Below are 14575 nucleotides of genomic sequence, written 5' to 3' on the forward strand. Positions count from 1 at the left end.
CCGAATAATTTTAACTGGTCAGCTTCGACACAATACAGCCCTGTTATGTGATGAAGCATACCAAGAATGGAACTGTCATGGGACATAGTAGGCATTCCTAGTTATATAGGCACGCACGCGCCATCTACAGTCACAGTATGAAAACCTAGATGCCTAATAAGCATACTGGCAGCCATTCAGAGCTGGTTATCATGTTGCTGTGGCGATTTAAGCCCCCTGTTTCACCCGCCATGCATGTCTCATATATGAGACTGTTAATGGGACTTAGCATGCGTTTCTTAAGTACACATGTGCGCACGCACTGTGCACCGAGAAGTGGAGAAAAACCCTCTGTGTTTTGGAAAAGCTAGCGGAAAGGAAGGCGGTCAGATAAAGAAACTCCCAAAGTTAAGGGGACGTTAAAAGCCAACAAAACAGTGGGGCTCTATCTAAACCTCTGAAGGCCTGCCAGTAACCTTATTACGCATCTCAGTGCTCATACTGTGACTACAGACAGCACATGTGCATGTCTAAATTAAGGAACATTTGCTGTGTCCTCTAACAGTGACACCTTTTCCTACTTAATGTGCTTCACCGCATAACACGGCTGTACTCTGGCAAAGCTAACTTTAAAGGCAAATACTGCCAAGTGAGTCAACGGTGTGTTTTGGTGTCTTTTTCTGCCTTGTCGTTAATTCAACCTGCCAGATAATTGACCAATTTCGTCGGGTCTATCAGGATTGAATTAACAGAAGTCCTATGTACTATGTTGTACATTAAATTAAGCATACTTACATTAAGCAAGCGATATGCAGTAGAGACTTCAGCGATATCAACACTGACGTGCCCCAAAAAATGTGTGCATTGAATTTACAATAAAGAAGCAATAACATATTAGCAACATTTTTAAATATGATTAAACCTCTATATCCCAAAACCTCAATATAATGAAGTATTTACTCTTTTATAACTTCTCTTAACATAGTATTAACATAAGTGTTTAACATACTACAACATGTATGTTGAACCTTAATATACCGAAGTGTGCTAGCACGATTTCAATTCATTGAAATTTCACTGCCAGAAAATAAATGAAAACTGCCGCAGAAGCAGATGGAATTACATGCGGCTGCTTATGAACACGCCTCTCAAATCACGTGTTGTGTGACAGAGAGCATACGCAACCCACGTGCCCTGTCTTTCGGGTAATCTACAGCAGGTGCAAATATTCGGCGAGCCGAGATGGCCGTGCCTTCATGTGCGCTGTCTTCCCGTGTGCTTTGTGCTGGAGGTCATGTAATCCAGAGTTCGGAGATGCGTTGAAGCACGGGGTAGACGAAGCGTTCGCTCCCTTCTGTGAAAAATACTTCAGTGTAACCTTTTCACACATGAGCCAACTAGCCTAATTTTTTCCAAGAGAATCAGTGATGGTTGCTATTGGGGTCTGGGATGCTTCGCATGGAATGGCCCTTATAGGAAATGTCCAGATACAGCTTTCAATTCCATGACAGTCAAGTTTGCCGTAAGCATGCTCTACTGTAATAGCTTCTAGTAGGACCTTTAACAGGATTTGTTTGCATAATAAATACATGCTCTAATGAGTCCTCCAACAGCGGTGCTTTTTTATTTCCTTGCAAAATGACTGCAGGCATCATTCTTCCGCCGTGAACAATCAATGCTTGCCATCTGGTATTACTGTAGCTGATATGTGCTTCTCATTTATTAAAAATATATGCCACGAAATGACGCCCATGTGCCAAACTTGAGCGTGAATCAGCCAGCAATTGACTTGGGAGAGCCATGTGTACCCAGCTCCCTCATTTATGCAACAAAATGCGTACATATGCAAGACGAGCAGTAGTGCCTACCTACCTGAGGTTCTTCTCGATGTCATCAAAGTGTGTAGGCACCAGGCGGAGGTACTTGTGCAGAGTGGGGAAGAGTGAGGGCGCCACCTGTCCCCCCTTGCGCAGCTTCACAGAGTGCATGCGTGCCAGCGTCTGTGCTATCAGCCTGCAATGACACACAAATTGCACCCCCAGAACTTAGAATGCAGCAGATGTGGGTTCATGCTGAGGGACAGAAGCCACTTCTAAGGAACAACCACATAATGCTAACTTAATCAATCTTGTTGGACAGTTCTGTAAACTTTTGCTGCCTCCCCACATTAAGCATTGTGCTGTTTCATGAAAGTTCCACATCACAAACAGAAAGCGGGAATGCATGCTCTTAAAAAATACACTCCCATCTCGACCATGTAAATGATTTTCCATGATGCATTGGGATCAGGAAATCATGGAACTCCCATGACTTTTTTTATTCATCAATGCTGATGTGCTTGTTGTATCTGCATAGTCCCCTTTGGTTCAACTGACCGTTTAATAATTGAAAGGAAGACAATTTGTTGCAACTCTCATAACATGTAGTACCCATACCAAAAGGTGTAGATGGCCACTGAAAGGAAAGTCTCAAATACGTCCCAAAATGGCACTAGATAGCTCGACATTTACAAGCATGGCCTTTGAAATGCACATAAGACAACACTATTAAACTTCTTGCTGACCACTGTACACAGTGAAACCTCCATATAATGAGCATAGATCTAGCGAATTACTGGAATATAACTAACTCAACAATTAAAAAAACTTATTTTTTTGCTGATATTTACTTGTATGCTTACAACGAGGTTATTTTCATGCCAGACGCAACTTGATGTCTGTGAAAATAGTTCACAGATAAGTTGGTTAGCTAAGCTAAGCTACGGTAAGAGGACAGCACAATGAATGGTGAACTGAAAAACGATAGTTTATCATTCAGAGGCATGAAGATAGCAGTGTGGATTAGAGAGCAAATGTGGGTAGCCGATATTGTAGTTGACATAGCGAGGAAAAAATTGTGTTGGGCAGGCCATGTAATGTGTAAGGGTAGATAACCGATTAACCATTAGAGTCATAGATCGGGTGCCAAGGGAACGAAACCACAGACAAGCACGGCAGAGGTGGTGTGATGGAAATTAGAAAATGTGCAGGCATAAGACAGAGCCAGCCGGTGGAAGAGACAGGTAACTGGAGATCACTGGGAGAGGCCTTTGTGGACACAAACAGAATGATGATGATGATCACCTGGAGATGTGCGGGTCCCTGATGAGCTGGGTGTCGCCCACCCGGCCAGGGTTGAACCCGTAGCAGAGGCCATTGCGGAAGGCACAGTGCAGTGGCGCTGCGAGGCCATGCGCATGCAGCAGGCGCATGTTGACCACCTCGGCCGACCTGTCGATGAAGAGCTCGGTCTTCTGGCCGTATATGCGCATGAGCAGCGCTCCCTCGCCAAGCTCCTCTCCGCCTTGCCAGCAGCCAACCAGCTGGTTCGTGATGCCATCTGTGAACGTCTGCAGGAACGACGAGACAGATTTCATACAGTTCAAAACAAAGAACTCCTCCCGATGCGTTTTTTTATTAGCTGTATTTGCGCAAACACGATGCAAGTTCATTTGCCCTAATTATCAGCATAGCAATGCACCATGCACTAAAACTGAGAGCTACACTGAACATAGTTTATGCAAGATGTTTTTTTCCCAATGCCCGCTGTCCAATCTCCCAAGAAGCGGAAGAAGGCCCATTTAAAACGCTACACAATATTCCATCGGTGAATGGTCCTGTATATGAAACAGCAATGCAACTGCTGCAGGACGGCATTGTTCACAAGGGTTCTACTGGCTCACCTATGTTGTTCAGCTCACAAGCAGTAAGGACTGATTTGATTTGATCTTTGGCAACCAAAGTGCAAATTTGCTAAGGCTTGTTGGTGGGCTAGTTGATTCTGATTCACAGTGAACGAATAACAGCATGAAAAGACAAGGACCAACACTCAAACCCTGTTTTACTACTACTGTTTTCCACCAATACTCTAAATGTCTCTTATCTCAACTGCTGACCACTTAATGCTTCCAACCAACTTTGAATCGTAGAGCTTCTGGATGGTGGATGTTACCTATGGGCCTTGCGAGGTGAATATTTCTTAGCATTCCATTACAATGTGCCGAGTAGTTTCTCGACTTTTGCTACAGCAGACACCTGCCTCATCCAGTGGTGCACATTTGCTATGGCATGTTTTTATCCTCAGGCAGCCAGCTCGGTCTTCAATAGCAAGGTAGCAGCGCGTAAACAGTGACGCCTATGATTATGAATACAGTAGATGTCTGTTAATTAGACTTCGGTTAATTCGATCTCCACCGAAGGTCCTGGCCGGTACCCATGCATTTCTATGGGTCCGAACTTTCGTTATTTAAATTACGAAATTGGCCTTCACCAGATAATTCGAACTTGGACAGTCAGCATACACCCGCCTATGGTGACCCCAACACCGACCCCTTTACTGGTCGCGTCCGCCCATTAGAGCTTGGGGGACAATGAATGAGTCATCTCCCAGTGAAAACGGCTATTTTCGACTTGCCCTAGAAAAATTTGCAAGCAATAATGGTAGCTCACAATGTCCGATTACAGTATTTACCTGATTCTACACATGCACAGGAAAATTAATCCAAAAATCGCCTTCGCAGTGTTCGTATGCTTCAATGCATAACACAGCTGTATTGCGGTGAAGTTAAATTTAGGAAATTAGCTGCCACTGTCCAACACAGACCTTTGCCCATTTTTCTTGCTAAAAAATAGAGTGCGCGATATATTCTACTTTGTTTACGGGCCTTAATGCTATCTCTACATTAGTTTTCTACTTTTGTCACGTAGAAAGCGGGTGCGCGTTTGATTCCGGGGTGTGTTAGAACCGGCTAATACTGCCAAACGAATCAACGGTGTGTTTTGATGTTGCTTTTCTGCATCTTCTTTAATTCGACCCGCCAGATAATTTCATTGATTTCGTCAGTCCCGTCAGGGTCGATTTAACAGAAGTCAACTATATAAGCCCCAGCCAGTCAGGGGGTGTGTGTTTTGGTGCATTCATGTTGGTGTGGCAAGCTACCGCCAAATAAGCGTGTCTTCCGCCTGGTGGATGTATGGCACCTAAAAGTGGCGACAAGGGTGGGCATTACATGCTCATCGAACAATGAGCATGCAGTCAGAAAAAAAAAAAGAAAAAAAAAACATGCAGCAACTGTTCAACAAACTTTACAGTAGCACAAGATCTGCTTGAACAGAAGGTGACAAGAAGCATCCGAAGGCATTAGAAAATTGCTTGCCTTGAAGCGAACAGAAGTCAGGTCCCAGCAAGGGCGCACGTGCTGGAGCACCCGGAGTGCGCCTTCTCGCAGTGATATCTCGCTGGAACCATCCACGAAGATGTCCACCACATCCAGCGGGGGCTCACCGGCACCATTCTGCGCACACACTGCCGTGGCCAGAGCTGCAGAGGAAGCCGGCTCTGCAGTTGGCTCAGCATGGTTCACGGCTGCGGCAGCCATCAGCAACAGCCGTGTTGGGACGGTCAATGCATCACCTCAACAGCCTGAAGCATGATACCTTCCTTGGCTGCCTGCCAGGCAGAGAGGCAATGATGGCACCTGTGGCAGAGGAAGAAACTCCGTGCTATGACTCCATGACACTCAATGACTCTATGGCATTCTATGACAGCTCAAGAATTCAGTACAAGCTCCACCCACAAGACTGTGCTGAACCTGACCTTGTGTGTTCTAGAACATGGTCCCCAAGAGAGGCTGATACGGAAAATAGTTCCCCTCAGCTGTGACATCACAAAAATGAGCAAATGTAATTGACTGGTGCATATATACAAGTTCTCAGAGTTCGACAGCAGTGTATTTCGCACTAAATTCTTAGGCTGTTGCCAACTGTAACATCTACTTGCTGCCAACAAGTTTTGACGCCCTGAAATCCAGATGGTTCCATCAGTAAGGGGAAACTGCCGACAGCATTAAGAGCAATGCATTAAGAGCTGTGGGGCTTCAATTTGGTTTGGCTGAAAGCTAACATTTTACTGAACTAACTTGTTGGTCTGTTTCTGAGTCAGTTTATTACTGGTTATGTTAATGCCACTGAAAAATTATTTCTCAACACGGTTTTGTGTGTTGCGCTTCCATACTACAAATTAATGCTTTGTGGTATAGGTTTGTCATATTTAATGTCTTTTTTTTATGTATGCAGTAAATCCAAGCCCTTTATGAATAAAATGCAGTTGGAAGTTGGCACTTGTGCTTGCCATTTTTGTCATGATTTGCACTACCCACAGTATTCAATGCAGTACCAACTAGCCCAAACTGTCACCTTGTGACAGTTTGGGCTTTATTTTAAATGAGGTTCTAAGCTTTATTACCTACTGCAAACACCAATGACGGCCCTATCAGGCCCTTTATGTGAACACACATCAACACACTATCCCAGTATTTTTTTTTTTTTTTTACCAAGCAATCAAGAACACTCTTTGAAAGTACTGCTTCGGCCTCCATGTTATTTACAGTGTAGACCGCTTATAACGTAAGTCGCCCGAGTCGCGAATATCCGCACTATAACCAAAACAACAATTTTATTACGATAGCAATTATATGGTCACTCCTGGCGCATTTCTTCCATCACTTTGGCCGTGAGGTTTCGTATAAAGTCCAAGGGCGATGAAATCGTTGCCGAGCGCCGTATGCTGTATGTACGAGTGAAAGCGTGCGAGGGTAAACCGGCAATCGGGGCTCAATCTCGTGCACGCAAGGGAGGAAAGTGGGGAGGAAACGCGCCATCTTGCGTTGCGCGCAAGGCTCCGGGGAGAGGGTAGAGGGGGGCGGGTGTTCTACTGGCCCCGGCGGGCACGCTTGCCGGGGTTACTGCATTTTGAAAGCCATCTGCGACGGAGGCACAGTCCGCCGTGCGGTGTTTTCGCAGCTAAGTTCACGTTGATGCGAGACGCAGCACGAAGTTCAATTCACTCGCTGCTGCTGCCACACTTCCTCCCTCCAGCACTCCCGCCATCGCGTCATTCTGGCCTTTCCACACGAGGAATGCTGGGATGCGTGGCCGGCGCCGTGCAGCGTGGCGGGCGAGAAATAGGAATGGAGCTATTCCTGCGCCAGCACCGTTGGAACGCGCCCGACGGCGCCAGACACACCGGTTGTTCGCCATCGTAAGTAACATCACGGAGATTGACGCGCGTGCGTGCACATTACGTCGGAGTAAATCTGCAGCTTGAGGTTTGCCGTCTCGGTTGACTGCCGAAAGTCCAGGAAGCCGCACTGTAACCGGTATTTCGACTCCCGAAACTGCACTATAAGCGATACGCGTATACTTTGAGTGCTATGGAGAAATTAAAGAGAGTCTGAAAAGACCAGTCCTGCACTATAAGCGGTTACATTTTAAGTGGTCTATACTGTATAAGCTGTGCTTCCATGTCTTCAGTGGCAAACATCCGGAGAACGTTTTAAGGCTGAGATGGTTATAACTAGTGCAATAAAAGCAGAGTACATAGAATGATAAACACACAGGACACACTGTTGCTGCTAGACTTTAAATGATATTTCAGTGTTCAAAACCACACACTACCCAAGAGATGTACACTGACTTGTCTACAGAAACAAAACATTTATACTAATAAAGTCATAAAAAAGAAAGCACTGATCCCAGGATTTTTCTTCAGATAAGCAATCTCTCCACAGTCAAGTGTCAGTGATGGGGCAGTTATGTATGCACTTGTTTATTTTTCTACTTTTTAGAATACAACACACTCCCAAAGCTTCCTTGTGAGCACTCGAAAATGCGTCAAACAGCCCAGCTTCCCTTTTCAACTCCCTGTTACAACAAGTAGGTTTACTTTTGCCTGCGAATATTCTTTACACTGAAAGTATCAAACACAAGTGCACCAATTAGAGCACTTTTGTTTTGTATGCTGCTGTTTTACGGCTGACAACAAGCAACATAAACGCCAACTTGGACTTGCGCTTCATTTTTCACTTCCTCTTTACTTAAGTCTGCTAAAAATCCTAAATTTAAAACGCACTGAAACCTCATTTCCGTCGTCCTATCAAAATGTTATAGTGTTCAGAATAATGTTCAATTTTCATTCATAATGCGCAAGGTGCATGTTACATAGCATTCAAGTTGACATGGAATTGATGTGATCTACCCCACTTTAGTGCACACTTGCACTGACAGAGGTTGTTATCAGTGTGTCTGTATGGCAGGATCCCAATCCCAGCCAGATCTTGGCAGGGGCAACACTCTTTCAACACTATCTCTGCTATCAGTTGGTGGCGATGGAGGTAACATGGGCAGACGGCATGCAGTCGCGCTGTCAACCGGCTGACGACTTGACACGCGGATGTCACACCGCAAACCCTGCACTTCTACAGCGGTCACTTTCAACGCAACTGCTGACAAGACTCCAGATATCAGACAAGCAGCTGAGGGCATCACTCTTGTCGCAACGTTTTGGCTCCCATTAAGCATCCATCCTGAAGGGGAATTTGGCCCTTTTTTTTTTCAAACCCCTTCGTCCACTGGACTTTGATAGAAGAAACAAAGGCAGAAGGAAGGAAACATAAATGCCTTTGCAAGAAGATGGCTGTCGGAGATGTCAATTTTTCGGTAATTTAGTTTTCACAAATATCATAAATTTTATGTGCGTGTAGAAGATGGTTGCCAACAGCCCATCTTTCTAATTAATTGTACCATTCTGAATAGATATACACAACCAAAAATATATAAAATTTCTCATTAGTATTACAGAGGTTACTGAACTGCATTAAACAGCACACCATTCCACTGCAAGTTATTTTCACAATGATGTCCATTACATTCTCGCAACACATCTCCCTTGTTAAAGCTCACTGAGATCTAATGTACTGCCTCAATCTTAATGCCAAAAAAAAAAAGAATGCTGTCAATTATTTGTCCGTCTTACAAGCTGGCCTAACCTCCATATTACAAATGCTAAACCACCGTTTGTATATGCCCGATTGCAATGGCATAAAACAGCCTTCCAGCATTAGAAGCACATACTTTACTTGCCTTTTTTTAATTACACAATAATAGTAAAAAAAGGTGTTTATTTAATTGTCAATTCCCAGCAAGAGAATAACTATAATTTAAAAAATATCGCATAAGAGGGGTAAAATGTATTCACTGCTAGCAGATACTTAAACATCACGAATCCTATAAAGCTGCGCAGAAGAACAACCTGTAATGACTGTCACAAGAGCAATGAGTACACAGTGCTTCAAACTGGAAAGGTTCGAATAAATGGCAGGTGCAGAGACGGGCTTCAAGTAACTGTTATGTGTACAGCTGGCATGTCATTGGAAGCCACCACAAGCCACAGGAAGAGGCGACAGCTGTCGCACACAGTGTCCGGGAGTGCCCTTGCAACACCCCCGCCACGTGTGCGCAGCATCCATGCCCCCTAATGGCCCTGTCGGCCTTGGCTGGAGCAATCACCCAGTCACTAGACACATGTGAAGGCCAGCTGGCTTGGAGGCTGTTTTGTACCCAACAGCAAAAAACATGAAGCACAATCCAAAGCTGATTGACGCTCAGGAACATGGTCATGTTATGAAACATGACACAGGTGTTGTGTAAAGAACTGATTTTGAATATACTCTACATCATGCAATGCCACACGCTATGGCCACATTGCTTCAGTCCAATTGTTGGACGGTACAAGTGTAAGTAAACAATTTGTAAAAGCAAATGTTTCCTGCACCCTGACAGACTACACCAATGTCACGAAACAAGGAAAGACCTCTAAACGGTATAAATTTTAGAGGGACTAAACAACTGTGTTAAATTAATTCACATTTGTAGTGTGTTTCTTCAGAACTCTGTTTGCATTTATTTGCTGAAAAAGTTTACTAGTAAACGAAATGAAGCCCAAATTTTTATTTATAAATTGTACGTGCAAATCACGATGCCGACGTCATCATGACATTCACAAATTTCACCGCCTTTCTGAGTATTTGGGCTACTTCTGCGCAGAAGGTCATTAAAGTCAGTGCACGCCATCCTTGCTTAGTCAATTCAATGCGATTGTTTTTTTTTTGTTTTGTTTTTTTATAAGCATTTAAGTAGTCTTAAGAAGATGCTACCAAAATTCTTTACATCACTAGGAGCTGGTGTACAAATTTCAAGATGGTCTCGCCTCGCCCCACATTAGTCTCGCGTTCTTTAAGGCCTACGAAGTCTCAGCTAGCAGCCATAGTGGCCCACTTAGTCTCTAACGAGTGTAGTCTACTACCCATAATATCGCACTTAGTGTCCCAGTTCCCAGTCGCTTAGTGTCACTTAGGCCCCAGAACAATGTGCAATGTCAAAGTACAAGGCTGTAGAAGATGCAAAGGCCAGATGCATCAGTGAAACACACCAGGAAGCCAATAACTAGAAACAAAAAGTGCAACAAAAGCTACTGTAAAACATACACATAAGCATGCACATGCATACACAGATAGTGACAAAGCCACGTTAAAGAGGAATGCGACTGCTAGGACTGCAGTGCAAACACTCAAATGACAGAGACATCCCGTGACCTCGTGCAACGTCAAACCCACTAAGCAACCACAGCGGGTGTAAGCAAAAGTGAGAGCCCTTATTGTTACTGTTGGACATTGGCTGGATTCCTTGGAAGGAAGTACTATCTGGCGATTTTGAAATCCGGGAAAAAGTGACGCAATGTAGAAGCTACGCATCAGTCAAACTAGACTGATCTGTGCATCACAATTTAAAGGCTCACTTGACATGCGGCTAATTAAAAGAAAAATATTTTTTTAAAGTTTTTAAGCTTGGCACAGGACATCATGTGTGTCTTTGGTTGATAGAGCCAACAAAGGTACGTCCACTCGAAATATGCACAGCACAAAAACCATAGTGTCGAGGGGCTTATCTTGCAATGCTTATCTTGCAGTGAGCTCGGGCAGTGAACGATTTTCATACTAACGCCTCCATTTATTATCAAACCCTAGCAGCACTGCAGCACATCCCTCTTTGTGTAGTACAAAAGGGAGGGAAACTAAAGAATAAAACGCAGAACATAAACTCTCAATTGATACTCTACCACAAAGATTCACTTCACAGCCTTGGAGCAACGATCGCATCATGAGAGATGCCACAATGGAGGCTCTGGAATAATCTCAAGTGCCTGGGTTATCTTTTTAAAGTATATTGGCATTTATTTCGTAGCGCAGCTAGCAATTGAACCAGTGATCACATGCTGAACAGAAGAATGTCGTAGCCACTGACACATAAGAAATATTAAAAAATTTCTACCTATGCTTCACACCTCGGAAGCTAAGTTTTTAGTTGATGATTTCAATGCCTGTGCCGTGCACAAGTATCTTTTCAACATGCACCCGCAGTGCAACAAGTCAGTCTCGAAGGCAATGATGTTGGTTACAGATGTACTGTGGCCTGTGTGGAGGCCTGTCTGGTGAACACAAGTGCAAAAGCTTTTGCTCTTAAGGCACATGCGACTGCGAAACTGTGATGGCAGAAACTCAGAAACTGGCTTAAATGTGGACAGGAAGGGCTAAAAGCATTTTGACTCGCCTTACAGTGAGTCGGGGAGAAGGGAAACAGAGGGGCTCGATTTTTGTTAAGCACGACCATACAAAGCCAGCAGGCAATGAAGCCAAGGAAATTGAAATTTACAAAATAATGGAGAAAAGGGGAAATGAAAGTGGATGAAAAGATAGCTTGTCGCAGGTGGGAACTTAACCCACAACCTTCGCATTACGCGTGCTATGCACTACCAATTATGCTACAGCAATGGCCATCAATCCGCCCACCAATTTGGGTATTTATGTGTGCTAGATCTAGCCATGGGAGTGTTAGCCAGCGCCCCTCAGAGTCATGGCATGGGGATGTGGAGCATCCTTTTATGCCTTGGTGGCATCACATAACACGTGGACTTAAGGTAGAAGGCACGTGGCTAATAAACTCTTGTATGCTACATAATGGCATCAAGGCTTCTAGATTCCGAGACCCTCGCTATGAGTGAACGAGGAGAAGGGAAGTTCAAGACGCACACATGAACTGTCCTGTGGCCATGTAAAAGATGTAGGGCAAAGAGAAAGAGGAAACTTACTATAAAGGAGAGATAAATAACTCTTTAGTATTTGCCGGCAAGTTTGTGGGGACGGCCAACCTAGCCTAGACGGTGGCCAGTAGCCCACGGGCTCTGGCGGCGCCTTCGGCCTGCTGGATGGCCCATTTTTGGGCGTCGTGGGCCGAGCTGAGCAGCTCAGTCCCCCACCATTCTCCATCTGCCATTCTGTCCTGTTGGGCCACTTTCAGGCAAGCACACAGAATATGATCGAGGTCCACCCTCGTTACAGAACTTGCAGTTTCCAGAATAAAGATATAGGTGGTAGTGTCTAAAGACGACCGGGTTTGGATATGTTCTTATTGCAGGTGGTGCCATGCCACTGCCTGGCTCTTGTTTAAAGATTTGTGTGCGAGGGAATAAGTTGTGCTTGGCAATCTATAATACTATAAAGGAGGTTGTAAAAAATTTCGCAGAAAATAACAGATCTGGGCAAGTGACCTAAGTAAGGACCACTGTCCATAGGCGCCGACTACGGAAGAGCTCCGGGGCTCGAGCCCCCCCCCGCCCCTAAAATGTCATTACCAGAGTTCTGTTACCCACATAATTTGAGGACTCTCTTGCATTGCCTCCACATTTTCACTTTTGTTGTGGCTAAAAGCTTATGGCACCATTGTTGGCGTGGAGGTGCACGGCTTTCAATTTATACTTTTGCTTTATTTCAGCAAATCCTGACAATAGGAGGACAAGCGCATTAGAAGTACCAGTGGCAGCTACCTCATCCACGTTTTCTCATGAACATTTTTTTTAAATTTCTGCTGAGAACACCACGCACAAACACAGTATATTTAAATATATACGAAGGACAAAGCTTATTATATTTTTTAAAGAGAAGAAGGTAGTCTACTAAATGGATCGCCTATACATAGAGAATGAATATGTTGATGTATGTTCACCTCACTTCAAATTACTTTGCGTGCTTTTTGACCCTGAAAAAAGACCTGCACACTTCAGTGACCCCTTCGGCAGAGTCTTCTATCAACAGCGCGTGAAAAACACGTGAGTGATGTGTGTCTCAATATTGATTTTCTTTCCAGTAGGCAATGCTAACAACTGGCGACAAAAAAAAAAAAAAAGATTGTCTAATTATTTACAACATTTACGCATTAGGGATGGAAACATCGCATCTTGCATGCAGAGGCCATAAATACGGGGTGTTTCAGCAAACACTTTCAAAAAAATTTTTAAAGGTTGCCTGTGGCAGATAGCACAATTCTAGTTCACGAGCTGGTCTACTCGAAGAGGTGGACATTACTTGCACAAAAAATTGAAATGCATACTCAACTAATTAAGAGAATCACCAATTAGGTTTTTAACATATTAACTTATGGGCCATGTTGCAATTTACAAATTCTAGCCGTGGAATTAGCAAGGTGGATGCACTAGGAACTAATTCTCAGGATGGCACCAGTTTCAAGATATTAATTCCCGAACATTGCGGAGAAATGCATTGGCATTCCAGTTACTTTTGCGCTTACCCGCCTTGGTTGTTTAGTAGCTACGGTGTTGGACCGCTAAGCATGAGGTCGCGGGATCAAATCACTGCCACGGCGGCTGCATTTAGATGTGGCAAAATGCTTGAACACCTGTATACTTAGGTTTAGGTGCACCTTAAGGAACCCCAAGTGGTCTAAAATTATTCCAGAGTCCTCCACTACGGTGTGCCTCATAATCAGATCGTGGTTTTGGCACGTAAAATCCCATAATTTGTTCTTTTCATACTTTTGTGCTTTGATGACACCAATGTATTTCTCCGCAAAGTTAGAGAATTAATATCTCGACACTGGTGTCAGCCTGAAATTTAGTTCAAAGTGGATCCGCACTCCAGGGCTAGAATTTGTAAATTGCAACATCGGCCATAAGGTGCGCCAACATGGGCCATGAGCTAAAAACTTAATTGGTTATTTTGTTATTTAGTCGATTATGCATTTCAATGTTTTGTGTAAGTAATTCCCGCCTCTTCGAGTAGATGAGCTCATGAACTAGAATTGTACTATCTGCCACAGGCCACCCTTTAAAAATTTTGGAAACTGTTCGCTGAAACACCTTGTATATTGAATTCACTCAGTAACTGAAATGATGCCAAGCCAGATTCACTCAAAATCAGAATAAATAGAAGTCTAGAAGTCATGTGCAGCAGCGCTTATACTCGGACTTGAAGTACTAAAAAAAATTAAAAAAGAGTGCAGTTTGGCCGGGAAGGCAAAGCAGTATTAGTGATAGCAAAGTAGAAGACAATTACACGAAGGAAGAGTCTTACCGTGTAAATCCGTGTAAGGATCGCACCTGTGTAAGGGCCGCACCCATAACTTGACAGCCAATATTTAAAAAAAAGACATCCAACCGAGAAGGAATCGCATTCTATGCGCTGATCCTGATCGGGCTCAACAGCGAATTGTCGCGCGCAGCGTACTTTCGCGCGTCACTACTGGATGTCGAGAGGAGGCGATCGCGGAGGTTATACGGCGAATTTGATACTCGTAGTTGGAAAAATGAGGTCAAATGACCCGGTCCCATGAAAGGCTCGTCAAAATTGCGACAGAAGTGTGGCCCTTAC

At 44.1% G+C, this 14575-nt stretch overlaps 1 protein-coding gene across 2 annotated transcripts in view; it reads right to left on the minus strand.

The window, feature by feature from the left end:
* LOC119450794 (ethanolamine kinase 1-like) overlaps positions 1 to 14575 on the minus strand; it is a 53645-nt gene that overhangs the window by 34766 nt on the left and 4304 nt on the right. For both annotated transcript variants that reach the window (XR_007466556.1, XM_037714293.2), the window contains exons 2-4: positions 5174 to 5494; positions 3102 to 3367; positions 1852 to 1992 (exon numbers count right to left, since the gene is read on the minus strand). Coding sequence is in view for 1 of the 2 variants with exons in the window: in XM_037714293.2 (XP_037570221.1) it covers positions 1852 to 1992; positions 3102 to 3367; positions 5174 to 5395 (629 nt within the window). In the remaining variant the exon portion in view is untranslated. The remainder of the gene's footprint in view (positions 1 to 1851; positions 1993 to 3101; positions 3368 to 5173; positions 5495 to 14575) is intronic.

Source organism: Dermacentor silvarum, chromosome 4 (genome assembly GCF_013339745.2).
Source record: "Dermacentor silvarum isolate Dsil-2018 chromosome 4, BIME_Dsil_1.4, whole genome shotgun sequence".
Classification (NCBI taxonomy): Eukaryota; Metazoa; Arthropoda; class Arachnida; order Ixodida; family Ixodidae; genus Dermacentor; species Dermacentor silvarum.